Source organism: Apteryx rowi, unplaced genomic scaffold (assembly GCF_003343035.1).
Source record: "Apteryx rowi isolate R43461 unplaced genomic scaffold, aptRow1 scaffold_892, whole genome shotgun sequence".
Taxonomy (NCBI): Eukaryota; Metazoa; Chordata; class Aves; order Apterygiformes; family Apterygidae; genus Apteryx; species Apteryx rowi.
In genome coordinates, this window is record NW_020451196.1 from 168856 (window position 1) to 196656 (window position 27801).

General features: G+C 41.9%; 1 protein-coding gene across 1 annotated transcript in view; it reads left to right on the forward strand.

The window, feature by feature from the left end:
- The first annotated feature begins 296 nt into the window (after positions 1-296).
- LTK (leukocyte receptor tyrosine kinase) overlaps positions 297-27801 on the forward strand; it is a 58628-nt gene continuing 31123 nt past the window's right edge. Inside the window, exons 1-10 of the mRNA XM_026091015.1 lie at positions 297-324; positions 1524-1634; positions 4900-5055; positions 5722-5944; positions 12457-12596; positions 14549-14686; positions 15579-15731; positions 16965-17065; positions 18300-18466; positions 23804-23898. Coding sequence (XP_025946800.1) covers positions 297-324; positions 1524-1634; positions 4900-5055; positions 5722-5944; positions 12457-12596; positions 14549-14686; positions 15579-15731; positions 16965-17065; positions 18300-18466; positions 23804-23898 — 1312 coding nt within the window. The remainder of the gene's footprint in view (positions 325-1523; positions 1635-4899; positions 5056-5721; positions 5945-12456; positions 12597-14548; positions 14687-15578; positions 15732-16964; positions 17066-18299; positions 18467-23803; positions 23899-27801) is intronic.

Genomic DNA, 27801 nt, shown 5'->3' on the forward strand with positions numbered 1-27801 from the left:
ACCACAATTCATGTGAGTTTTCTCAGGTAGGATTCCAGTCTCCTCTGATATGTCATGTTTTTATCAGGCTGGATTCATAATCCACACAACTGAGGTTTGAAAGCAACTCATTTTGTGTCTTTTTGTCTTTGAACACTTGTTGAAAACAAGTGGTGTGTTTGTTCTGGTCAACTTGCTTATGATTCTAGAAAACAAAAGACCAGGGAGGATCTTGAATAATGATTACTGTATGCTCATTTTGGGACTTACATATTTTCATGTGCACAAAATAAAATTAAAAAAATGCTATTGTTGGTATGAATTGTTCCAAAGACAAATCAGAAGGTACTGAATATTTAATTGTCAGAAATATCACAATGAATAATATTTTTTGTAAATTTGTTTTGCTTTGAATAACAAGAGCCTGATCCAGAAGAACATCTCAATTTAAAACTAGTTGATCTTAGCATGCTGGATTTAATATTCACATTGATTCATGGGGAAAATTAAGTGGAAAATAATTCCTATGATCTCTGATATTTTCAGAGATTTTGGTCTTTTTTCTAGCACAACCAAACTTTACCACATGAGTCTTTCCAAGATTTGATCTGAATAAAAATGCATAAATGTGTATGTATCAATGTCATGATTGTGATCAAGTATCTCAGTTATCGATGAAGGACTTTTTATAGATATATGACTCAGGATATCTCTGTCCTGAGATAGTTGCAGTGTAGGAGGATTAATAATAAAGGTATTGAAGAGACTCCATATTACTAGATATCACATACAAGAAAGTTACCTGTTTCCTTTGAAGATCCCAGCCTTCATGCCAGTAAGGAAGAAATCTGTTCTCTGAGTGTGTGCAGTGGTGCAAAGGTTTTATTAATGTTCATTTCAGATGGGTCATTCAAATGTCCATGTGTGGTGAAGATGACAGCAAGTTATGCCTGTCCTCCCAAAGACTGTTGATAAATCCATGTCCTGCATTCTACAGATAACATGCACTTTACAGTTGAACTCTTCTTGTAATGCTTTAGAGCAGTAAGTCTTAGGATGTGAACCACAAAGAGCATTTATTTGTGACTTTGGAAGAAGTAGTGAGTTAGACCATCCCCTCTCTTTGCATGCAGCAAGCTTCAAAGTTGCATATTTCTCCTGTACATGCACATATTTCTAGAATAAAGGGTGTGGTGTTGACAGGCAGCTATGTGCCTACAGTTTAGAGGTACCATTGCTACAGCATCATACAGCTGTAATATACAGAGTCTCTTTAGGGGTTATATGGTGATAAAAATGGGAGTGAATAAAGCACGGTAAAGAACACATTAGTAAGTAAAATATTTTGTTGTATTCACCAGTTTCTGGGAAGTGGTAGGGCAATTTTGAAACATCCTTGGGAGAATGCTATGTTGGTACATTGTAATGAGGCAGATGTAATATAACATGGGCTTTGTTGAATATATGTTGATATTTAACAATATAGGAGCAGAGTTTTCTACAGAAACATTAAACTCTTCCCTGTGGTTTTTGTTTTGTTATAGTTGTTATCTCCTGCTCTGGATCACATGAGGAAAGCTCTTCACCAGATCCACCTCATGAGCTCTCTCTGATAAGAAATGGGATGGTGTCATCAGATCAGCCTTCTAGATCAGGTACCACCAGTCCTCTTCCTTAAATCATCCTTATTTCTACTTCAGAGTCTAGGAGGAGCAAAGATGCTGGTAGTCACAAGTACCCTTAACGAGAAAGCCGTGCCCCTGAGTTTCTGACTGGAGATGGAGCAAAGGCTCAGAAAGGCTTGTGTAACCTTAAGGGAATGCCTCACTTTCTTATTTAAGGAAAAAAAAACCAAAAAACACTTCTCCATCAGCACAGTGAAAACAAACAGATTTGAGTATGGGGAGTTCTTGAAGCAAAAGCTAATTAATGAGGCTGCTTTCCAACAAATACAAAATAAGCTTCTGAAGTTATTTTCAAATGGAATTTTCTTTTTCTAGGCATTGTAAAAGCCCAGTGAGCTGGACAAAATCCTTGCAAGATAAGAAGGATCTTACTGTGGTGCCAGGATAGACTGAACAAATGTCAAACTTTTAATAAAGGCCTAAGATAAATGAGCCAGTTGTCATCCATCACTTTGGTGTGGAAACTCAGAACATTAAGCGACTCCTGACGTTGAGTGAAAGAAGGGGCTGTGCATGCTGGAAAAGGCATATCCTGTCACCACAAGAGGTGGCAAGCTGATCTAGCCTTGACAGGCAAAAATTCCTCATAGTACCATGGCATCCAGTTCTTGAAAATGTGAACCTCCTTTCTGGCATGTCCTGCAAATGTTCCTGAGATTTCTTCAGTCTAAGCTTCTTCAGAGCATTTTTGTAACACCTAGAGGTATATCCTTTGTTGATTGGAGTAGTAGAGGGATTTTTCCTTCTATTTTACATTTTTCTTTTCAATCCCGTCACATTTTGCCTTTTGGGAACCTGCCACTGAAGTTCCTCAGGTTCATTGGTGCTAAGCAAAACTGGATATGAAGCATCTGTTAGTTAGGTGTACACAACAGTATCAGAGCTTGCAACTTTCAACAGTCTCTTATATTGTGACCACGTGAGTGTACTCTGTTCTTTTCGGTGATTTACACTAAACAGCAACAACTTCTTGATGGATCTTTCCTTTACAACACAATGCAAATGATCCATTGCCAGAAAGCTCAGAGGCTTTTTTTTTCTCACCAGTTGTCAACAGCTTCCCTGATCTATTTTAGACTCTTCTTCCAGGCATTCAGACCCTCTCAGGCCTTAGGCTGCAGCAGGGTGGCTTTATACAGCCTGGAGAGTATAGGAATTAGGTGCTTTTGAAGGAGACCACTATGTCCACTTCTCTGAGCTGAGTAACAAAGCAGTACAGTGTGTAGTGCTTTGTTGTGTGAGGCACATTCCAAGGATTAAGTCTGCATTGCTATAGTTTTTTCTACTGCAAGTGGAGGCGTTAGTAAGACTTATGAAATAACTTTGTCATAAATATTAGTTTCAAGTAAACCTCTATTTAAAAAAGGAAAGGAATTTTTTCTTTCCCAGGTTCTCACTTTGATTTCTTATACTGTAATACTGTCATGAGAGTAATTCCTTTCTGGGTTTTATGACCAACTAGATTTTACCTGATATAAATATTACTACTATTGACAGTAAGTCTGTGGGTACTGAGTTAACCTGTCAAACTTTAAAGAATTTGAAATAGCACAACAGGTCTGTTTTAGGTCTCTGCTTTTCTGCTTTGTCTCATATTGCCATGGAGTTTTTGATCTTCTATTGAGAACCCTAGAGCTGTTTTACTGGATCATCAAATCATAGCCTGAAGTTGTGCACGGACATCTTTCCCTAGATCCAGCTGAGCTGGGAGAATTGCCCTTGTCCTCCTTCCTATGCCCTGCTGGAAGCTGCCATTGCGCGCACCCCCCTCCCCCCCCCCCGCCCTGATTTTCCAGTGCAGCTGCTTGTGGTTTCTGTTTAAAAATGATGGGCTGAACAGTGCAGTACATCTTTGCTAACCTGTGTCAGTTTGTTGAGATGGTCTGGGAAAACTATTGAGGTGATGGCTCAGCTAGTAGGGTGAGAGAGGCAATAACCTCCAGCGGCGAGCAGGCGATGCTGTACAGCTGCAACTGGAAGAGGGTGTGTGTTCGGGCTGGAGTCACAGCCTGTCCCAAGCCCCAGTGATATGCAGCCCCACAGCGTCCTGTGTTTCTCTTACCTCTGCTCACCGAGTGATATTTTTTAAAAAAGTAGTTACAATTAACTTCAAAAATTGGGAAAACTTACCTACAACACTGAAAAGGCATGGTTTTCCCCTTGACTAAAAGGGAACTTCCATTACACTTTTCACTGGAAGTTTAGTTGAAGTATGGCCAATCTCCTGGAGGTTTTTATGTTTTGAATTCTGCCCTACCTGTGTTGCCTGTGCAGCCACTGTCCTTGTTATATCACTGACCTTAATTCTATTCCTTAGACCTGTTCTCTACCAAAGGGAAAACATTGTGTCATTCAAGTTTGCAAGGTCTGAATACTCTCTGAATGTCAGGATCGCAGATACGAATGTTTAGTCTCTTACTATTTCTGCCTATGGCCTGGGGGTCCTCCAGTTATTACTGTGATATTATTATTATTACTACTGAAAATAAATATCACACAAGTTAATATCAGCCTACCATATGTATTCAGCTCTATTCTGTGTGGGAGAGCTTTGTGCAGCTAATATCCCTTCAGGGAGCTTATATTAGATTGATGAGAGAACAGTGAATTACTTTTTGTCTGGTTCATAATATGCTGATTATAAAAAATTCTGGCCAGGATGATCTAGTGTTCTCCGTGCTGCGAATGGACTCTGGAGTTTGTTAGGGGGGCGTTCTTGTCTGTTCTGCTGGAGGAGACCAAAACTGTTAAAAAAAAAAAAAAAAAAAAAAAAATTAAAGCTTGCCTTGCTCAGTTGTTCTGCTCGAGACCCTTCTGAGCTCTTCCTATTGCTGAGAGAGGGTTAACTTCAGCGTTTCCCTTGTTCCTCTCTGCCAAAATGTTAAATCTGTACAGTTTCAATACTGTTCCTGCACAGGGAGTTATTCAGGATTTTATGTACATGTGGGCCAGATCCTCCACTGATGTAAATTTATGTAACACTGGTGGAAGATGCTGATTTTACACCTGCTAAGATTTTACAGGGTTATTTTTCCTTCTGAATGTTCCTTCACCAGCCTGAGTGAGACTCTCTGTTATTGCATAAGACAAATTTTCTTTTTTCCTTTCAACTCTTCCATTTTTTTGAAGAGTTGGCCCCATACACTGTAAATCTGCTCATTCATGTCTCAGTCTGACCCCCATCTTTGAACTGGAGAAGGCCACACCCAATGAAACCTTTGGTTTATCATAACAGAAACCTCATGCATCATCGGCTCAAGCTGCTCCTGGGTGATGTCTGCGGATGGTTTTGGAAAACCAGACTGGGTGTTATCTTCAGTTGGTGTCCTGGTGTCTCAGGAGAGGCAGCAGCTGCTTCTGGAGAACAGCTCCTCTAGCGGAGACATTGAAGGTAGGCAGAATTATGGTTCCCTCCCTGGAAAGAACATCTGCTTTCCCCCAGCATGCGTAATAGCCCTGGGGGGGGGTGGCAACAGGAGTCGGTTGTGTGTCAGTGACAATACTGCCATATGCTGGTTCTGGTATGTGACTTGTCGGTGCAGTGTCTGTGCCCAAGAGAATCAGTCACTAAGAACCATATAATGCATATGTTCTATATGGGTACTACCTGGGTTGTGCATGTATGTACCACACATACAGCCAGACCCTTTATATACTTCTTTTGTATCTACTTTAGCATAAGCTACTTTTGCCTTCAGAGACTGGATATTTCTTAGGAAACTCAGTCCTTTGCAAGAGAGGGCTGGCTCCTTGTGTTTGCTGTCTGATTTGCAGTCTTTGGCTTTTGTTTTGCTGGATGTGCCTTCACTCTGCTTTGTTTTTTTTTTTCTCTCCTCATTCCTTCCATCACTCATCACTTCTTATTTTCTTCATTTTTACTTTATTCTCTTTTCTCTTCTTCCTGTTATTTTTATTTTTTTGTGCATGTTCCTCTCCTTTCTTCTCATGATTTCTTTCCTCAACCCAATCCTATCCATTTTCCTCTTATAATCTCTCTTCCATTCACACTGTCTCTCTCCTTTTTTTTTTTTCTTTTTTTTTTCTCTTTCTCACACAGGGGACATTTTCCTCCTGAACACCAGTAGACTCCCAGACAGATGTGAGTTCAGCCTGCATAGCCCCATCCTGCCTGGGAGCTTGGACTCTTGCTTGCTGGAACTGGCCATATATTCACAGGATGCTGTTCCTCTCCTCCAGAGGTTCACAGTTGAAATCAGACATATGGAGACAAACAGATATATAATAATTCCTCTGAGAGTTGGCCGTGAGGAGGATGCTGGGTAAGACAATCAATTTGCAGCTGTTTAGTTTGAACTGCAGGGTAGGGTGGAGTCCGTTCAGGCCATTGTTTATCCATATCTTCTCCCTTCTTGAGATCATTGCTCTGTTACACCAGAAAAAAGAAGGTAGGACTGTCAGAACCAAAATGTGCAGCTCCCTAACAGGAGATCTATAGCAGACTCGGGTTTTGTGTGTCCCCTTCACAAAGAACACATTTGATTAGGAGTCGTCATTCTTCCCTCAGATTAGACAGGGTCAGGAGTGATTGACTCCCTCACTGATGTTAGGATTATAGGTCTGAAATGCACTCACCCCAAAGACTGCCTTGGCAAATGACTGATTGCTCTAAGTATTCAGTGGGTACTGCCAGAGTTACAAGGGTCCCATTTCTCATTTTGAGGTAGGGTTAATTCTACCTCTTGTGAATTTCTTCCTCCTAACATCTACAAAGTTCGGGAACATTCACTTTTGGTTCATTTGCAGAGTTTGGGGAGGGGACGAACAGAGGCTAGAGGCAGGAAGAAGGGAAGACAAAAAAAAAAAAAAAATGCAGCAACCCTAGATCTGTCCTGCATTTTCTTCTCTTTGATCACCCCATGTTTCACTTTCTCATTCCTGCATGCAGCAGAAGGCAGTGAGGGGGGAAATGGGCAAAGGATATGACTTACAACAGAAAAAGAAGGAGAAAAATCCACATGGCACCTTTTTTTCTTTTGCCATTTTCTATATGCTTTTTTTTTCCTTTGCAGCAATCTGCCTTGTAAGAACCTGCATCAGGCACACAACAGGGCTTTTTGTTTCCATCACCTGACTGACTCCCATGGAGAATTTAAGCAATAGATCCCAGTTCTTGTTTTCTTTGAATTCCTTGGCACTCCCCAGGCTGCCATGGAGATGTGTAGCCAAGACTCCGGGTCAGCCAAAGATAGCAGAGTTTGACTAAAGCAACTTATTTATTTCCTTTCAGATCCCCCTCTCTCCTGCTTTTAGCTGTTGCTCACTTCCTTCCTAGCTACTTTTTCTGCCGCCTTCTTGCCATTTTCGTAAGGAATCTTGACCCCTTTTCTGGGGGTCAATTTCTAGTATCCTTTTCATACCTATAACCTTGCTGCTCTTAGTATTTGGCCAGCCTCTGCTGGCATAAGCAGCTAAAGTCACAGCTCCATTCCCATGTATTATCTTGTGTAATACCCTTCTGATGTACCTACCTGCCCAGAACAGGCACCATCACCATCACTGCAGTCTCTAGAATGAATCGTAGATGTTGTTTAGCAGCTTATTTGAGCACTGTAAAACAGTTCTACGTGAAGTTAAGAACATCATCTCTGTTTAAACATGGTGGCATTTAGATATATTAGAATGGATTTAGCTCCACTGGAAGTTGGCATAGACATTGGTATTACTTAGTGAGCAAAATGAAGCACTGATAAGCCCAGAGGCTTTAGTTTTAAGGACTTAAAGATGAAAGGTGACCGAGTCCTGTTTTAAATCAAGATAGAAAGGAGGGGAAGGAATAAAGACAGAGTAGAGTTAGGAGCTCTTATAGGTCAAATAGTCTTCCTTTTTTTCCCCTTTTACAGGGAAACTTTTTAAAATCGCTGCAAAATTCCAGGAAAATCTGAGTGTGCGGACAGAACAAAATTTACTTTTACACAGTGATTGAGCTGATTCCTACTAGACTGATGACTGAAGATGAACGTTCTCCCCTGATTAAGATTTTAACAATTCTGGTTGCCAAGAACAGAGACTATCCTGAAGCATTCCAGCTTTCCAGTCGCTTTCCAGATGAAGTGGGAGTTCTACAAGCTCTTGTGTGTTAATCAAACAGTGCTGCACAATTAGGAGTGAAACAAGGAGGACAATGAGCAAATGAACTTCAGGTAGATGCCTATGTGTAGTACACAGTTTAATCTCTGACGATCACTGTGAAGGGATTGTCTTGAGGTCAGAGTAGATACTTAGGTACAGAAAAAAGCTGAAGTGTCACTTTTTCAGATAATCAGGCACTCCAGAAAATCCTGCTTCAGTCCCTTCTACCACCCCTTAACCCCAAAATCAAGCTATACTTCATCATAAAATCCAGCTGCGCCAGACCACTTCAGTGAACTCTCCCCTTTCTGGTCCTAGAGATCTTCTCCTGATCTTGTTTCATCCTTCAGAATCCATCAACCACACAGTTTCCAAAAGCTTAGATGTGTGTCATGAGAGACAGTTACTCTCCTGTCCACATCACTGGCAGCTAGGATTTATCATCAAATCTGTGGTATTGAAGCTGCCACTCATTTTCTCATGCGTGCACTTTAGACACACACAAAGACAGAAACAGCTGAACCTCCAGGCACTGAGTCCTCCGGACAAGTAGGGCAAACACATACTATTTTATTGTTATTATATACCCGCCAGTGTGAGTATTCTGAGTTACTACCCTTAGAGAGACGTTTGGAATTCTGTATATTTACAAAAAATATATAAAATTATGTTTCCCATGATCTCAGAGGGATCAAACATCAACAGCCTGTAGCTTTGCTTGAAAGTCCAAGCCCTTTTCATCTGGTGCTTGGCTCAGAAAGCTATCTTCAGTTTTTCAGGGTTACAGTTATGATGCTTGCTCAGGCCATGTCTGTTGTCTTTCTGACTATTTTGCTTATCTCACCTTTTTCCTCTTTACCACACAGAACCAAAAGCAGTCACAGCTGAAAATTCTTCCAGGTCCTGTGTGCTTTGGTTCTGAATGGTTACATATACTTGTGTTTGTCTTTGGCCACAATTATTTCAGGAGGGAGTTTGTTTCTTACAACTGTAAATGCACACACTCCAGTGAAAATAAAAAAGCATCACTTGGGGCAGGGATAATCTTTGCCCCTTCAATGGCAGAGGGGTGCTCAATAAGCCAGGTTTATTTTGTTCAGTTTTCCTTCTGAAATACAATACGTTGACCATGGTGGTCTTGGCCAGAAAGTAACGAGTTCAAGGCTAGGTTCACTGATGGGTGATCAGTTAGCCAGCTACGCACACAAGGGTTGTTGCTTAATTTTCCTGTCTTCCCCTTGGAGAGGGGCAGGGGTGCGTTAAAATGCCCTGCCAGCTTCCGAGAGACATGTAGAAACTTACCATCTTTGAGACTTCCTCTCTACTCTCAAATCCGGTTGTTACTGTCCACAGGAGTTATTTAACTTCTGCTATGGATCATACATGGAAGTGTTGCCATATAGCTGATCTGAACATCTAGAAAGACCTGAAGTTGTTTGGGATTAATAAATCAGGTGTCCTAGTACATAAGCCTTTGAAAAAGAGAGGTCTGGTAAGCGTCCTCAGAAAATGCCTAATACATACTGACAACAATGAGCACAGCTACTTTGATTAAAAAATGTAGCTAGAAAAGGAGAAGCTGTCTAGCTGTTGTATAAGACTAGCACTTTGGATGCTAATCTGGGAGTATGAATTACTGCCCCTCATGCCTCTGTCAAAACTGCCCCCCAAAATGCACTGGACATAGGAGGAAAGATCTTGACTCTCTAACTGGCTGGTGAGGGCAGGAGGGGGAAGCGTAGATTCTGCTCTCTGGTCTATTTCTTTTTAAGTCCAGAGGCTAGAACTGCATGCTTGTGAAGACTTGGAGCAAACAACTTTTTATACATATAAAAAGTAATCTCTTCTAATTTATATGTTCACTAACCGAGCCTATAATCATTTAACATACCTTTCTGCAATAACCTGTGCAGTGAGTCCCCCTAACTCAGAAAAATTTTCAATTTTCCTGATCTGTTTTTTTGAACTTGTCACTCTTAATGAAGAAATTGTTGATATTAAAATAGTCTTTCTTCAAATTCATAATCACTTCCCTTTGTTAGAGATGGAAAGGCATTGCACGGAAAAGATTGGTAAGGAGGGGGGAAGGCTTTTGTTTAGCAGAGAAGATCAAGAAGCTAATGCTGAAAATAAAAATCAAAAGTTAAAATCACAGGTTTGCACAGTGAATCTTGAATTCTTTTGCATTAAGCATCAGGTTGCTTGCAATTCCTTTCTATGCTTACAAATTTCTCGTAATGGTGTCATACTCTGGCAGCCTCATCATACATACAGAGCAGTTTTAACATCTGAATTTAGAAGAGTAATATTACCTCATTAATTGAGATCTGACTTGACATAGAATCAATAGTAAAGGTATTGCCAAGCCATGCTTATCTGAAAGCCTGCTACAATGATCCATCTTCTGCTAGATTGACAGTGGGCTTCATTCCTGATTCCATTAAGAAAATTAAATTGGCTCTGACTAGCCTCTGTTTGGATACTGGGAACAAGCAAAGAGGGTGCATTATTTACAGCATTAGAAAACTTGCTGCAGTTGGATCTTAGTTTGGAGGATGTCTCTGAGAGGAAATACCCAGCTTGTTATGAGAATCTGTACACCAAAGTATTGTATGTCGTGCAAAGCTACTTTTCATTTTTGTGGACTCTGGATGTTTATCAAATTTTTCTGTGGTGGTATGAATGGAGTCAAATTTCAATATTAGAGATCCTTCAGTGCAGTACTGCAATGTTTCATGGGACCTAAGGGCTCTGACTCAAAATAGCTAAAGAGCTGCCAGTTCGCTCATGTGGTGATTTAAGATATTGGCCATACTCTTCTACCAGAAGTCACAGTCCTCCCAGCAGAGGTAGCATAATGGACAGTATGTCTCTTTCTAAGCTGTGACATTTCGGAGGTTGGTATATGGACTTAGACTGCCAGTGGTTTTCATTTATTTTGGTATACTGGGCTTTAAACTGAAACATCCAAAGTATCTGGCTGATAAACCATATAGGATTAAGGTGAAGAAGCTAAACAGGTCATTGTTTGCAGCTGTGGGGCAGTAATCACTACCATAAAATCTAGCAGACGCTATGAATCAGAGGCTGAGTGCTAAAGGTTCCTGCCCTCAGGGGTGTGTTAACGTTGGTGATGCAGTGATGTCTCAGCTAGGGGGTAGGCTGTAGCTTGGTGGAGGCAGTAGAACTGTGTCTCAGTGCTTGGAAGATCTAGTATGCTTAACAGGTAAATTCAAAAGATTTAAAGGCTGTCCATATCCTCAGTGGCTCATTGAACCAGTTTGATTAAGGCCTGTTGATTTTTGTGGCCAACAGGATGCAAAGCTGAGTAGTGTAGCAGAAGTGTGGGGGCTGTGGGTTAGTGCTGAATGCTCTCGGATGCTGTGCCACAGCAGGGCAGAAAGAGTGTGTTCATAAGTGTCTCAGAGCTGGAGATTCCTGAAGCTGCACTGACATACAAGATGGAAGTAAAGCAGTCCTTCTGCTTTGCTGGATAGTAGAGATAATGCAGTTGTGGTTCAGGACTGGAGATTTCTGAAGCTGAATTAAATTATACTGAAATATTGAATATGATATGGCAGGACAGGAAGCATGAGAAATAGGGTCATCTTGATAAGAGATGGCTCAACCTCAGTTGAGTCTATGGTGTCTGTGGGTTTTTGTGCAGGTGTATAAGACTGAAAGTGGAAGATGGGGGGAGCGCATGGGAACGGATAGTAACAAACTCTCACCAGAAAAGGGAATATGGTTGGTTTGTGGCAGGAAGAATGAATTAGGAGGATAATCAATGGCAAGCAAAAGTGGTGAAGGTGATAAACGATCCAAGTTACCTTCGTTTTTTTGGCAGGTTGCAGATTAGGTGGTTTGTGGTTTTCACATCGTGTCCAGTAGACATCCCTTTGTCCTCCAGGAGTTGCCTTCTAATCTGTTTGTGGTACTGGAGAAGAAAATATGATCGTTGCATGGCAGCTGAAGGCATTTCCCAAATGAAAAAGTACTACTAGGAGCAGAGCCATAGCAACGCATCTTGACACTGTCGCCTGGCCTCCTGCCAGCAGCTGCTGTCTCTTTCTCACCCCACTGGCATTGGCTTAGAGTCACTTGTCCAGGGTGTCAGCAGCAACATCAGCAATGTATGGGATTCAGACAAATTTATCTCTGTCCGGCATCTTTTTCAGAAGATAGCTCAGAGCAGGGATTCCTCTGTTCCTATCCTTCCTACAACCCCCCCTATATATGTGGAAGGCACATATTGGGAGTGAGGAGGTTGTCCAAAACTGGTGATAATTTCAGTACTATTTTCACTTGAGAATCCTTGGGAATGATTGGATGTTTTCATCATCAGGAGCAGAAATAGGATCAGCTGCAGAGAAAACTCAATATGAACTTTGTCAGGCTGAACATCACTTATTTTCTGTGAACAACTGTTTGTTATGCTGGAGTTTACATTCTTCTCTGGAGATATTCAAAACACGCCTGGATGCGATCCTGTGCAATGTGCTCTAGGTGACCCTGCTTGAGCAGGGGGGTTGGACTAGATGATCTCCAGAGGTCCCTTCCAACCTCAGCGATTCTGTGATTCAGCTTATCCCCGTAGGAATGCTATCACTTCTATTTGATAGAGTGCAGAATCTTTAACCCGGGGACTCCATGGACTCCAGTTTGCTCTGCACATGTTTGATAGCTCTTTGTTATCTTCTAGGATGAAATGGAAATCACTGATGGCCCATGTTGGCCGAATAGAAAGACCTTTTAAAATCACCTTGCTGTATTCAAACTGTGGAGCACAAGAGGCTGGACTACTGGCAGTGGGCTCCTTGCAGCTCAGGAATTGCTTTCATGGTATGTTCCAATATAGTCAGGTTTCAAACAACCAAATGCAGTCGAAAAAGTGAGCATCATCGTCACCAAAATTGATGACTGTGATCTGGGAGTAGGCTGGATGGGAGATAAATAATAGTTGAATTATCTCCAGGGTTTCTGGCAGTGCTTTACCTATCAAGGGTCATATTTGCATGTGTTTTATGTATGCAAACACATGCACATGTGCTCTGAAGGCAGGGTTGAAGTTCAGAATTATAAAATTGATATCAGTAATCCACTCTGCTTTTCAGATTTGTTTTGCATAATTTTTGGATGAGAAAACAACAGAGTTTACAGCGCATCCAGCAACAGGGATGGAGAAAAGTATTTGTCTAGATTATTTTAATATTTTTCTTTCTTAAGTAATAACAAAATCCTTCCCAGTGTCACCAAAGCATTTTCTATACTGTGGTTCCATGGTCCAAATCTATAAAGAAAAGAAACTTTGGTCTGTATTCTATGGGATCTGCTTGTTACTGCCAGGCTGAGAACTTCTGTCTAAAATGAGAGTAATTAGAATGTAATTATTTTCACCAAAGTACTGAGTGCTCAGCTTGGAAATGCTCAATTTCACCTGGTATTTACGGCCCTGTTGCCAATGTCATGCAAATGGTGCTCATTACCTGTGCAGAACCCTGCTGATGTCATTTAGACTTCTTGGAAGTCTGTTGGCACAGGCAGCCTGCAGGTCAAAGACATAATCATCTTCACTTCCTGGTTTTCATGCATTAATATAATGCTGTTGCTTCTGTTTTGCAGGCAGTGTAGAAAAGCTTAGAATGTAAATATATCCAAGAGAGTACTGGTTTCACAGAGCTGTTTTATAATGTATCATGAGACCATTTTTGATCATATTAGAGATTTAATTTTATTGTAGTCATTAATCTTTTTAACAGATGGTATATTTTTAATGCAATGTTTTTGACAGTCACATAGTTTTTGAGGGCTTGTATACAGCTTGAAGTGCTATACTAACTGCTCCCAAACTGTCCCTAAATAAGCAGCATGTATGCAGCACAACACAGTGCCGTGGAGAAATACTATCTCAGACCACATACCTGGATTTCTGCACATATGTCCTTTCTTTTCCTTCTGGAATTGGTTACTTAATTTGTGCATTTTTTCAAGAGCAGTAACAGTCCCAGTGGAACTTCTGTGCAGAGCTCTGCTAATGGGGCTCAGGTCTAGAAGTCCTAAGCATGTTCACTCTACACACAGAGATCCACAGAACAGGCTGGGTCCATTAGGAGTGATGATTTCAGGAAATATCAGACTTATAAATTGTGTACAAACCAGTTGCTGAGTACCTGTGCAGTAAAGTCAAATGCTGCTGGAGTACAGCCGACTAGGCTAATAAGGGTGCATATGTGAAGTTCCTGCACAGTAAGCCAACCTGCAGGGGAAGCAGCACACTTAATGGGCTCAATTCTACAGAGCCAGGATAGAAATATGCCAGCAGCATAGGTATTAGTTATCCCTGACTCTCAATAGGGCATAACAATGTGTCTGTTGGGACCAGAGCTAAGGGGGTGTCTCTGCCTACTGCAGCAGAGTGTCATGCAACATGCCCTAGCTGCCTGATAGGTGCACAGTCACGTGTGCAGAACTGAAGAGCATGCCCTGGTAGGAAACTGTAGAGTTCTTAGCCAAGAAAAAGCTGATTATATAAAGACAGCACAAAGGCAGCAGAGAACAGTGGGTGAGAGAAAGAAATGGGCAATAAATTTGGTCTCCATGAAAGCTGAGGCGATCTGCAGGAACCTCATGCTGGAGAGAAACCTTCATGGTAAATAGTCAAGGTTAGGATCACTTGCTACCCCAAGAATACACGTCGTCATACACATGAAGTCTGAAGACTCATCCCATCCAAAACCCTGCTTTAGACATTCTGTCACCTCACCTCTGGACTTTCTTCTGTTTTTTTCCTTTAGATAAAGAAAACCAAGATCTTTCTATATATGACAAAGGCTCCACCTTCCCCTGCCTTCTTGGAGGCTGTGTCAGCCACTTGCAAGTCTGTGAATTCATCAGTGATTGCCCTGCCAAAGAACAGGAAGGGGTGAGGTGTGGTGAGTATGTAACATGCCACTTCATGGGAATATTCATCCCATCAGGAGAATTAATTTAGAATGAACAATAGGTTAAATTGATTCCATCTCTAGATGAATTCAGTTTTTTGCCTCCTGGATTAATTTAGCCTATGTATGTAAATTGGGTATCAAGATTGTCTTTGAAAATTCACCCTCTATAGGATAATATAGATTTGGGGCTTTGGGTTTTTTTAAATATTGCAGTACTGAGCTCAATGGCCTGCCTTTCATATTTACTGCTGTTTCAGAGAAAGGCAAAACCTTGTTTATACATCTGCAGCTGGCTGAGGAATTCCTTCTGAACCTGCCTGCAGGTGAAGGCACTGATCATCATTCTAGTGCCACCTCCAACATGATCAGTCATAAATCTGTCCTTCTGAGATCCCAATTCTGAGCTCACGTTGCATATCATGATGGAAAAATCTCCTGATTAAGCAGAAGTGGTGCTAAGAAGCATCTTTTAGCTTTGTTGCAAGTACAGTGGCAAAGATCTAAAACAGTTTGTCAATAGTCAACCTTTTAACTGGACATAGAAACCCTTGTGATGTCTGCAATTTCACATACAGCAGTGGCCTTTACAAATGTATGACAGTAATTTACCACTCTTGAGACTGTGGGAGGTGTTCTTCAGTATCTAGAGCAGGACAGAACTGCAAGGTCTCTAATATTTCCAGATGCAAATAGTGTTGACTTTTTGATGGTGACTCCATGGAAATAAATGAGACCTGATAATATTTTGTCATTGAAAGACTGTGTGGCGTCAGTTGTGTTACTTAGGGAACTACAATGAGTTTTGACTTTTACTACTGTTTGTTTTCTTCCATAATTGGATTTCTTCTATTTCCTTAGTTTTTCATGTTGTCCCTTGCAGACAGTCTCCCAGAGGGCTCACATTGCTCTTTTGAAGAAGGTCCTTGTGGCTGGACACTGAATGGCACTGCAGCATCCACCTGGTCTATTAGGGGCTTTACCAAAATGATTCAAGAAGCCCTATTTATAGGGTCTACCTTGCAAGCCACTGGAGGTAGGTTTCTCATAGTTCTCTCTCACTGTGTGTATATGTGTATATACAATAGCCTCAATCCTAGCTTTTTTAATTGATATAAAGTTCTTGGCATCTCCATTGCCAAATCAACTTTAGTATCAGTGTTATCTAGAACAATTTTTAAACATAGACAAAGTTAACTTTTGATCATGAGTCGAAGCCTTACATGGAACAAATTTGGCAGCAAAGTTAACACAAAATTGAAAGACATTAGGATTTGTCTTCACTTTTAAAAGAATTATATTATGAATTTCCTTGTCTCTATATATACCTCTTCTCTTCCTGCTCCTCTTATGAGCTGTAGACTGTAGAGTGCTTCAGCAGCAGCATGACAGCTGCTGCATCACAAAGTAGAAATTGCCCAACAGAACCAAGCAGCTTGTAGAAGCATGTATCTTTTGGAGACCTCTGCCAGACTCTGCCAGTGGGTTCAGAGGTTAGAAAGAGCATCACACATAAGTATATCCTGTGACCAAGTGTTCATGCACATTTTGTGCCATAGGAAACTGCAATAGTCAGATTCAATTCCCATAATGCTAGCTTGGTAGATAAGAAAGAGAGAGGCTAAACCCTTTGATGTACAGGCTTAAAGTCAGAAATGTTCAGCGCAGATGGGTCTTGGCTCACAGTTCCCTGTTGAAATGAAAGGTGTCCATATGTGAGTGTCCTCTTTGTGTCTTGAGAACTTGTATAAACTGTTCCTGGGAACAAAGACTACAGAGAAGCTCTTCCAGGCCACAGTTTGTCTGATTGATTTACTTTTGATGCTTATGGTGTAAGAATTATGGCTGAAGAGGAAGCTCACTGTAGATTGCTGTGATCCCCTGTATTTGGATGTTATGTCTGAGGTTTGTGCACTCGTGTTTCAGGAAAGGGTTTGGGATGCTGGCTTTTGTGCTATTAAAATCCACCTTCCTTCACTATTTATTATATCCAAGTTAACTGCCTCAATGGTAGATCTGCTGTCAAGCCTTAAAGTAGTTTCCACCATGTCCTCCTCCTTACATTGCACTTCAGCACAAGGATGTTAAATTATTTCAAGAAAGTATAGAAAAGGGAAACAAAAAACAGATTCCTGTAACAAATTTCTCCTGTGATCAGGTGTTCATGAATCAATATATGTGTTCAGCAAGTGAACATCTAGCAACAGACATTTCTTGTTGGCAGAATGAGCATGAGTCTTGTCTTTTCTGATTCACTTTTTGCTCTCAGGACACTTCCTCTACCTGCGAGCAGACAGCAATCGGACTAGTGGTATGGCCAAGGCTTACAGTACCAGCTTGCCAGCCAGTATTGCCACTGAAGACTACCAGGTAAATCACTCTGCTCTTAGCATCTCTGTGGAGCTGTTCTTCAGGCTGTGGGCACTCTCTGCATGCCCATTCTCCCTGTGCCTCTACATGCTGTACAAAACACTGGAAAGCAGAAGAGCTGACTATTCTGCCCAGCTAGCTGAGTGTTGAACACCAGAAAGGAGACATGAGGAACTACCCTAGTAAGAGAAAGGAGGAGCCCCAAATCTACTCACAGATGAGGGTAAATTCCCCAGCCTAGCTGTACTGACCATTCCTCTGAAGGGTACCCAGCACCTGGACTATATGGGATGACCTTGGTTTGTAGGAAAGGAAGTTGGCCACCTAGGCTATTCATCCATTCAGTATACCTGCTGCTGAGACTTTTGTTCCTAAATTCTGCTGTAGGTTAGTGGCAGTTAACAAACCTGAGAGCTTCACTGAGAACAGGAGCACGAAGTTAATGGGGCATCAAACTTTCCAGGAATAGACGAATGTCATCTTATGCTCACATTCTTCTGAAATTTCAAGTGGTGAAGGCAGCTAGGCATCGTAAGTTTATGTATCCTGCCTTCAGCCAAGATCTCTGTAAAGAATAAGGGGAGGTCTGGGATGCTGGAGTTAAATATATATATATATATAAAAAATAATATTGCACTCAAAAACACTTAGGAAAATGGTGCCTTTGGAGTGCTTTTGTACCCTATAGAGTGCCTGCGTAGACACTGAGCCACATCAGTGTAACGCATTGACCTGGGTGGTTGCAGTGGGAAACCTTAAGAGATTTGAGCTGTGGTTCAAACCCTTTCCCATGAATCTTTAAGCTGATGAGAACACTGAGAAGGAATATGTTTGGTACTGTTTTTCTAAAATGTGTGACTAACAGAAGCATTTAGTGATAAAGAGGTTCTTGAGTAAAGCCTGCTTTACTGCCTGTTGTTCCTGAAGGACATAAAAAGGAAACTGGCGCTCCCTCACCCAGATGGCATCTGCCACAATGGATGCAGTCATTAGTGCCTGGAGATCAGCTGTCCAACATGAATGTCAGTTCAGGTCTCCACCAAGAAAATTCTGTACTAGGAACAGTGATGAGCCATGCACAAACACTGGGGGAACTAGTGGCATGTATGCTTAAACTGACTGACCCAGCATCAAAGGTTTGGTGTCTCAGATCCCCAGGGAGGGGAGAAGTCCAGGGTGCCACCCCCTTTTTATCAGAAGATATCCTCCTTTTTCTGTTCTTCCTCTATTACAGGTTCAATTCTCAGTGCATGTTTTTGGCAGCTACAATGGTACCATCTCCTTCTCTGTCAGGGAAGAGACAAAGGGAGCCCCAACCACCTTGCAAATGTGGGAAAGAGCAGGGAGCTGGAGTGATCACTGGTTTCTCGTCACTTTACCAATGCCAGTGCTCCAGAACCGGTGAGACCCCCACTGGCAGCATCCAGGGATTTTCCTGGAGATCTAGTAAACTGTTAATGTCTTTATTGTGAAATATTGCTTTTATTCTTGCCTTCTTCAAGTGCCATTTCTAATGAAAAAATTACAGGAGTACAGCAATTCAGCTTGCTGAGGAAGCCTTGTTTCACATATGCACATCTTCATGCACCTACCCAGCTAAGGTCAGCACAAGACCATGGTGTGTGTCTGCGCTTGCAGGCTCAGTGTTTAGGTACTGGGAATAACAAGTGTCTACCCTAGAAACATTTTGCCAGTGGGAGAAAACCAGTATACTCAGAATGGCAAAGTGCTCCCAGTAAGGACACGGCTATACTAGCAAAGCTGCACTTTGTAGTCCTACAATAAAACCAGCTATGTGAGTCAAATAAAATGATTGTGGTTAAACCACAGTTTAGCCAGTTCATCTGTCTATGCTACAGGCTATGTCAGTGCAGCCTGGGCAATTGGAGATCATTCATTGCCACATCACTGACGCAACGTTCTCAGCAAAAGGCTGTGGCCCAAATCAGCCTTGCAGAAAAGTGTGTGTCACCATCTCGGATGTGAAAATACAGAATGATATTGGCTTCCTAAAACAAGCCAAATATTGAAGATTCCAAGAATTTCAGCTGAATTGATTTTTAATCAGATATTTCTCCTCCCCTGCCTAGTGTCAGTTGATCTCAAGCCCTGTAAACAGTGGTGGCAGCTGGGTTTTTTTTGCAACACAGAAGTGATTTTTCAACTGCTCCATTCTGCTTTTTGCTTCTTCCTCAGGAGAGCCTCTCTCACATGACACTTCTAACAACAACAACAAAAAAACAAACCTCAAAGTCTATTTAGTGAATATTATAAATGGAAAAAATCTGCCTAATATTTGCAGTAAATTGTGTCTTGAAACTTCATGGATTAGAAGGTGCAGAGGAATTCCTTTTAACTTTAAATGTTCTCAGCATCTTCGTGTAAATGGCAAGGAATTTGGGTCTGGAAGTGAAAGCAATTCACATCCAAAAGGCAATAAGATTCAGAGAGAGAGAATGTTGCTCCACTCTCTGGCTAGTTTAATTTCATGGTTACCTTCGGTCTGAGCATTATCAAACGTTCACCATACACACCTTTGCCATGAATCATTCCTTCAAGATAGGGCAAGTCTGCTTGCTGACAGTGCATGTGATATTCTTGTCTGACACTTTGTCTAGAGCCCTGTGGATTATCAGCTGTTTAGTTGTGAGTATGTAAAGTGAAATTGTCTAGAACAGCTCTTTTTGCCAGGCACTCCCACCTGGGCCCAACCGTTTAGGATCCCAGAGCAGAGTCCTAGGAGCTCTGTGGAGATACCTAAGATTTTCTCTCTCTCTGAAAAATGGTCCCTTATGTTTGTTCCCTGAAGCCTCTGATTTCTGTATCAGCCCTTGCATCTGAAGGGAAGTGGATCTTCTGTGGCAGTACAGAATGGATGGCAAGAGGCTTCAGAAATATTATCCAGCATTGCATGCAAAAAATTGTTATTCAGATAATGTTATGTTTGAAAGAGTTGAGCACTCAACAGAGAAAATGAAAGAAGTAGGCAGCTCCTGTATGTGTGTATTAGGACAGTCTGTTGCAAGTAGTTGTTTCTTTTCATGTAACTTTTTTGTACGTCATTTCCAAATTTAAAAAGTGGATAATTTATCATGTGGCATGACAGTGACAGTCACTGTGGGTAAGGCTGGATGGAATTGTTTCATCTAGCAAGCAGATGTCTGCTATATGAGCTAGCAGAGTAACTGACAGCAATAATAACTTGTCATCTGCTGCCCTGGCCATGACAGAAACTAAAACAGCACACACTTTGGTGGAAGGTGTTGCAGCTATTTGCCCAGAGCAGGGAAACCCTGATGTTCCTTCTGCCAGGACTTCTGGGCTCTGTTCCAGACTTTGGTCTTGTTCCTTCCATGCTCTCCTCCTGCACTCCCTCACCTGCTTCTGTAATACCCTGTGCTTTCTTTCCTTATTTTCATACACTTGGTCTCTCTTCCTTCTCCTCCAGGCTCCCATTTGTGATCCCATTTTGTGTGTTACACTCTTCGAGTCCCAATCTCACTTTCTGAACTCCTCACTGCTTTTTGTTTCAGTCTCTCTTTCAGCAGGTAGTTTGTCTCTGTGTTTGTCTCTATCTCCCTTCCCTGCACTTCCATTTCTTACTCCTCCTAATCATCTCTTGTTCTCTCCTTTGTTTAGGTGATCCCAGATCTACAGGCAAGGTTTATTCCCAGCTTACCTACCTGCTGTTGACTACTTGTTTCTCTCAGTAGATCTCGGGTCTAAAACCCTTGTGCACCAAATCCAAGCTCCCCTGCTGTAACATTCCCTGGGGAGCTCCTCAACCTCTCCAAGATGCCAGCTTGTGCGCTCTGGATTCAGTTCAGGCAGCTTCCTTCTTCTGTTTGCCTGGGGTTCAGCAAAAGGAAGAAGGGCTGGGGAACAAAAGATATATTCATAAATTCGGAAGGGCAATTTCTCTGCTCTCACCTCATGTAGCTGAAGCAGAACCTGACATAGGTCAGAACTGTACTGCCATGGAAAATACTGTTTAGCTCCAGGCTTGAGGCTATCCAGGGCAGAGGAGACTTTGTAGGATTTAAAAAGTTCTTCCAAGCATGTGGAAATGTCAGGAATTTAAAATTTTCAAGGATATCTTATTAAAATTTGCATAAATTCTCATGGAGATGGCAAAAAGCTTGTCCCTGCCATAAGACTATCTTCCTCACAAATTTCAGATCCCAACTCCAATTCATGGCAGCACAGAGTACTTAAACAGCTGTCAGCATTTTCCAGCATGGTCAAAATGATGAATCCCCGCATTGCCTCATTCTCAACACTGGTGAAACATTTGGTTGCTATACAAATTCTGCCCAAATCACCCAAAATAGGAAAGTTCAGCCTAAACTGGTTCAAGTTTGGCAAAGTTGCAGGCAACTGTAAACAAAGGCTTATTGTGAACATTACTGTACAAACTTAATACAGTTTGGTATAAATCTCTGTGAATGACTTTTCTGTATATTTGCAGGTGCTGCCAGCTTTCCCCTGTAATGCAAGCTCCAGCAATGCTGTACTTAGGGAAATTTTTAGCACAGAGTTTGGCCTGGCATGCCACTCTCCCATATTCTGACTCTTCAGGGTCTTACTGTCCTTCTCTTTTTGTCCCTGAGAAAGGATGAAAGGGCAATTTTTTTTTCTGTGTTTCTTGAAGGGATGATAGTCAGTAGCAGAATGGTTGGGAGAAGGAGAAGATGAGAACTGCAACCCACATAGCTGGTGTAGCAGGACATTTATGTGTTGGTGAAGCCAGAAGTAGAGAAGCCTTGGCAAGTAGAAGGAGGAGGTCATGTAGAGGATAAAGGCAAGAGCTTCCTCTAGTGTATTTATTTCTTAACTGAGGGGAGATGGAAGACGAATTACACAGTTAGCTGATCACTCTCCCAGTTGGGCATCTAGCTACTTGGAAAACTGCTTTTGGTGGTCAACTGGCAAATTCACTCACTTAATTCACATACACAGGGAAAACAGGCTCTATCAGAAGAAAATCAGGAAGGCAGAAGACCAGAGAGCAGAGAGCTGGAGAGTGTAATATGTTAGTGTTTGCAAAATGAACTCAATGAACAGGAACACTGAAAACACTTCTGGCTGCACAGCAGAGGGTTCAAAAGGCAAATTCCTCTCCTCTTTCTGAAGTTACAAGGAAGGGGAGGCAATACAGAGCCCAGAGGTTATGAGATGTCTGTTCTCCTGTGCTGGAGAGGGTCATTCCCCAAGCTCCCACTTGTACACAGCTGGAGCAGAAATCTACCTTGTAGTGCAGTGCTATGACCCTCCTCCCAGTCTAGCTCTATGGACCAAGCACAATAGATTGATCTGACCAAGGATACACTGACATGTGGGTCTCTAATTAAGAGGTAGACTGTGGTACTGTATTGGTTGTGTGGATCCTAGAAGTGTCCTAATCCTGACCTCCTACTGCTATGATTTCATCTTCCATCACGTGGCCAGAGGAAGTGCTGTTTTGTGTCAGTGGAGTTATATACAAGGCCTGAAAATGCAGAAGTGTTGCTAAATCTGCTAATAAGGAGGCAGGTTTCTGTAGGAAGGGGCTCCAGTGGCAAATTCCTCTAGTAATCCCATAGCTGAAAGAAAAGAGTGATCCAAGGGACCCTGGATTTGCATTTGCTGCAGCAACACTTACTCCCAGAAGGCCCAAATCCTGTAGGTGTGAACTCTTTCATTTAAGCATAAGGAACCATTCTTGAGTTGGGATAAAAGCAGCTTATCCCTAAGGATTTTAAAGCAGCTATGCCCTGTTACATCAGCTGTGGATATGGACCAGCATTTGGCTGGTGGGTGGAATATACATACATACTTTATTGCCACTAATTTGGGACAAGTGTGCTCCTAGGCTGAATGATTAATATGTTAGGCAAGTCAGTGCTTGATCTCCCATAAATCATGATTGAGTTTCACCAGTGACAGCAGTAGAGGTCCTCTCCGTATGCTTTTAATAAGGTCTAAATGGACTGGCCATCAGACATCTGTTTATTTCTGAAGTTAAATCAAAAACAGTTCAGTCCTATCCATTAAAAAGACACCCTTCAGCCCATTTCCTTTTCTCCTTGTGAATTCAGAATGTGGCAACGCACATGAGATGTGACGGACCCCCCAGATAAGTAGCTAACACCTGGTCATGCTGGAAAAAAATGAGACAGCCCAGAAAGCGAACATTTCAGGGAGTTATGGCTAAAATTTAAAATGGCCTGACCTTCAGCTAAAATAAATTTGTGCTACCCTGTTGTTCCACTTATTTACATTGGCTGAGAATCAGGTCCAAGATGCATATCTTTTAGGATGTTGCTGTTATGTTCAGTTTTTATTTTGACCATCTTCTTGGGGATAGAAAGGAGAGGATTCTTTTTCACTATGTTTTTGTGCATGTAATTCCCTTACTACTGTTAGGGGTTGAACAAGAACAATTGTCTGTGTATGAATATTTGTGAAGGATGGCAGCTTGTGTTTCTATATATGTGTGCACATGGCAGGGGAAGCAGGGCTTTTATTCTTCCCCATGAAAAGTGGTATTATATGAATGTTGGCTGGTCCTTACTAACTGCTGACGTGTGGCTAAGAGATTTCTAGCAAGTCCTTTTGGCTGCTTAGCTTGGATTGTCTGGAGAAAATGTTCTAAATGGTGATTATCATGATTGGATGATGAAGGGACATTTCATTTTAAGGGTTTTTCTCCCCTGCCCCTTTGTCTGTCTTCTCTAAAACTTCTGTCTTATTGCAAAGGTTTCACCTGCAACTGCTGGCAACCTGGGGCTGGAATTCCCAAGCTGACATTGCTGTTGACAATATTACATTTGGACTGGACTGCTTCACTGATGGTGAGCCACACTTTGCAGAATCCCTTAAAGAATTTGGATAGGGTAATCAACATCCCATAGGTCCAGGATACAAACATGCTGTTCCCCCCCACAGAGCATACTTTAGTCATTTGTGTTAGCTTTCACAGCACAATGGTGTTTTATCTCAGACCTGTTGAAGATTGCAAATGGAGTCAGTTTTGCAGTGCATCAGATTCTCCTAGCACTCTTTTTTTCCTCCTAATCTGAGACATCCTGCGTACCGTAGTTGAGACCTGTCTTTGTGTCTTGGCAAGAAACACTAGACTTATTCCTAAGCCCCTAAGTGGAAGGCTTACATCACACTGTTCTTCAGCAGTCTCCTCTGATCAATGTACCCTGGCAATTGATAGCTGAAGGGAATTTGTTGAAACCTAAGTGGAAAGTCACCAGATTTTAGAGGAGAAAAGGAGGAAGATGGAAGCATGAAGTTTCTCACAGAAAAGTTTAGATTATTGCTACAAGTTTATTTTACTCTGCGAGGAGGTGCATCAAATGTCACTGCCAGGTATATAACAAATATATGCTCTCCTTTGCTTCATTACTGCGAATGTGATGAATCACAATGTATGCCACTGAAAATGCAGCCAATGCTACCCTCTGAAGCATTTTAGCAAAAGAGATGAATTTATATAAAAGACAAGTGGAAAGAGTTTGGATATTTGTACCACTTGGGAATATTAGAAACTGGCTTCTTTTTGTCCCTGGAGAAAAGCCCCATATGCTATATTGTAAAGCAGTTGGAGAATATGCAGCACTTTGAATTATGACTTTTGTTACAGACAAAATGTGCATCAGTAGTTTTGCACTACTCTTTATGTGTCACCACATCTAGTACATCAGCATTCAGGGGAATAACATGTCCCTGCAGAGATTAGCTGTAGCCTAATGTAACACATGGGAAGGTTTATGTCAGAACTGACACGTTAAAAGTTATACATCAAAAAAGCACCTTTTTGCTCCCACCTCTGTCCGATTTGGTCTCTTGTTCTCTGACCCTTTGTTTTGTGGGCATTGAAGCTGCTGTTCTCTAAAATGCTGAGCACCCACAGTTTCCTTGAGGGTAAAGTCATTTGTTCACTTCAGCTCCTTAAACACCCGTGACTCCCAAACACTTTGAGACCTTCATACTAACACTTTGTTTTGAAATCCTTTGAAGAAAGTGAAGGGAGGGATTCCAGATGATCTTTTGCCTAGCAGCCCTCCTCCCCATTGCTGCAGTTTACTGTCCTCCTGGGAGCAAACAGGGCTGCTTGTGTAATTATACCTCTATGCCAAGGCTGTTGCTTTTGCTCTAGTGCACCAGTTTGAATGGCTTGAACTAAGGCACTGAACTCTGCACTAAAATGACCAGTGCATCCACAGGCGTTTTGTTGGCTATGGTGTAGGGATGTATGCTTTGGCAAATAGGTGGGGCAGAAATGCTGCTGAAGCAATGTTTATAAGAGCTTGTCTGCTCAAGCTCCAAAGTTACTTCTCATTTTTGATTAGTATAAATTGGTACAGACCTACAGGAGCAGCAGCCACTTACCCTATCTGAAGGTGTGACCCAGAGATGTGTGACTCATGCAGGAGAAAGACAGCATGAAGGAAACACATTTCTCAGAAGCCTTACACTTGTCACTATTCCTTGAATCCTCTTTGCGAATTGACATTTTCTTGCCTCTGAAAACAACCCCCTTGCATTTGTCTTCTCATGAGTTTAATTCAGTTATGTTGCAGAGAAGCCCAGCAGCTCTGCTGTGTTTTCAGTAATGAAATTATCTCTCCCTGGCAAGGAGAGGCTTCAGATGTCACTGATGGAGCCAGTTAAGATCCAAGCAGGGATTTCTATGCATGAGGGCAACCGGAAGGATGTATGGCAGGAAGGAAGAATTTGCTGTTTGCTAGGATGTATATATTAATTTCTCCATCTATTTCAATGCTGTAGTTTAATTGCTCTACAAAATCTAGTGCAGAATTTAAATGCACTGCTTGTATGTACACAAGCCGGGAAAGAAGGTGAGGTCTTCCATACCCATCAACATTGAGTGAAGGATTCAGTAAAATTTAGGCAGAAAAAAGGGGGTAGTGAGGGCAGTTCAAGGGACATCAATAAGGACGAAAAATAAACAGACCATCCCTCAAATGGGAGTCCCTGGGCAGAGACAGATGTTTCCCCTGTGAAAAAGGTGAGATGAAACCATCTTCTGTTTAATACAAGCACCTTCTGTAAGACAGTGTCGCAGACCAGAAGATGTGTGTCTGATTCATTGTGAGAACTTTCAGGGGACAGGCATAAAGATATTTTAAGCTTTTAGTTAACTAGTGCTTGTATAGGAAGAGGTCTGGATTTTGAGTGTCTAAATATCTTTGAAAATGTGGCCTGGGATGGCTAAGAGACTGCATCTGCATGACTGTTGCCCTTCTCAGTGCTTAGGTAGCCATTACCTTAGGTAGTCCAGTTTTTGACTTTGAATTCCCCACCTCAACAAAGCCTGGCCCTGCGGACCTGCTAGTCTCATTGCTAGACGTAAATGGCAGGTGGTGGTTCAAACTACTCAGTGCTGCCTTGTTTGACTAATTTAGCAGAGGTGTTGACTGGAAATGCAATAGATCAGCCAAAGGCTTGAGGACAGGAGAAACTGGCATAGCTTCCTCATTCCCTCTCCCACTCCTGGACAAGCTGGAGAGGCTTGTAGGAGTATTCCAACCTGCACCAGGAAGGCAGGATCTGTGAAGGGATTGTGTACACTTTGGGGATGCTTTATGGCACCTTACTCTGGTCCCCAGAACCAGTATATTTTTTTCATTATAGTCTCAGAGACAGAGAAGTAGGAACTACTTACTTTAGCTCTGTTCCTGCAGGAGTTACCCATCTTTCTCCTTTACTCTTCCCTCTGTCCTTCTCCACTGTGGAAATTAACAGCCTGAGCTGAGTCCTGGAGAAAAGGAGTCCTTGCTCTTCAGATTTTTCTCATATAAGTACACCTTAATAGGAAGAGGTCTTGTTCCCTTCTATTCACTTAACAGTCAGCATCTTGGCTGTTAGAGGAACAAGTGGAAGCGAAAATAGACTGGAGCACCAGGCCCTGGATCCCACAGCTACACCATGTTAGTAGAAAATGCCATCTTGCAAATTCACGTCTGGCAATGCATGAAGCATCAGCCTTCTAAGAGTTAACAGCTCATGTGGACAGGCTGACGCTCAGCCTGTCATGCAGCTTGTCTGCTGAGCCCAAAGGAGACAGAAGCTTCTTTCCAGTGTGAGAGAGTTTGAGACTGTTTGGAGAAGGAGGAAAGATTGTTTGGAAATGAAGCATTGCCTTAGGATATACTCAGTTGGGATGCTGCAAAAAAAATCCATGCGGATGCACAGACCAAGTCGGTATTTCAGGGACTGAATTACATTCCTTCACTCTGGCAAAAGTAACCAGGCTTCTTGTACATCTCTAAGCATCCGAAACTGTTGTGACCTTTGGGATTCATAATTTAATGAATGCCTTGGGAGACCAAGCATCTTTTCTGTCTATGTGTTGTCTTTTTAGTTTGGTTTTCCTTCTCATCTTTGATCCAGATCATTTGTTTTGGGTTAATTTCATTTTTTGCTGGCTTGACAGCTCCATCCATTGAAGTTCTCTATCTCTGTATGAACAGAGTGTGTCAGTACAAAGCTCCCTTTTACTTCCATCTACCAATGTGCTTTCTGTCAGACCTGGGGGGAATATTCTCAAGAGTAAGAGCTCAGCAAGGTCACCATGCTTCAATTACTTATTTGGCCTCTCTGACACAGCTAACAAGGGTGTTAATTATCGCTATTTAGAGCAGTGGCTTTGTGGCAGAGATAATTGCGCAGCTGGAACTGAGTGAGTCTCTTTTGAATAGAGTATCAAACAGCTGTTAGAT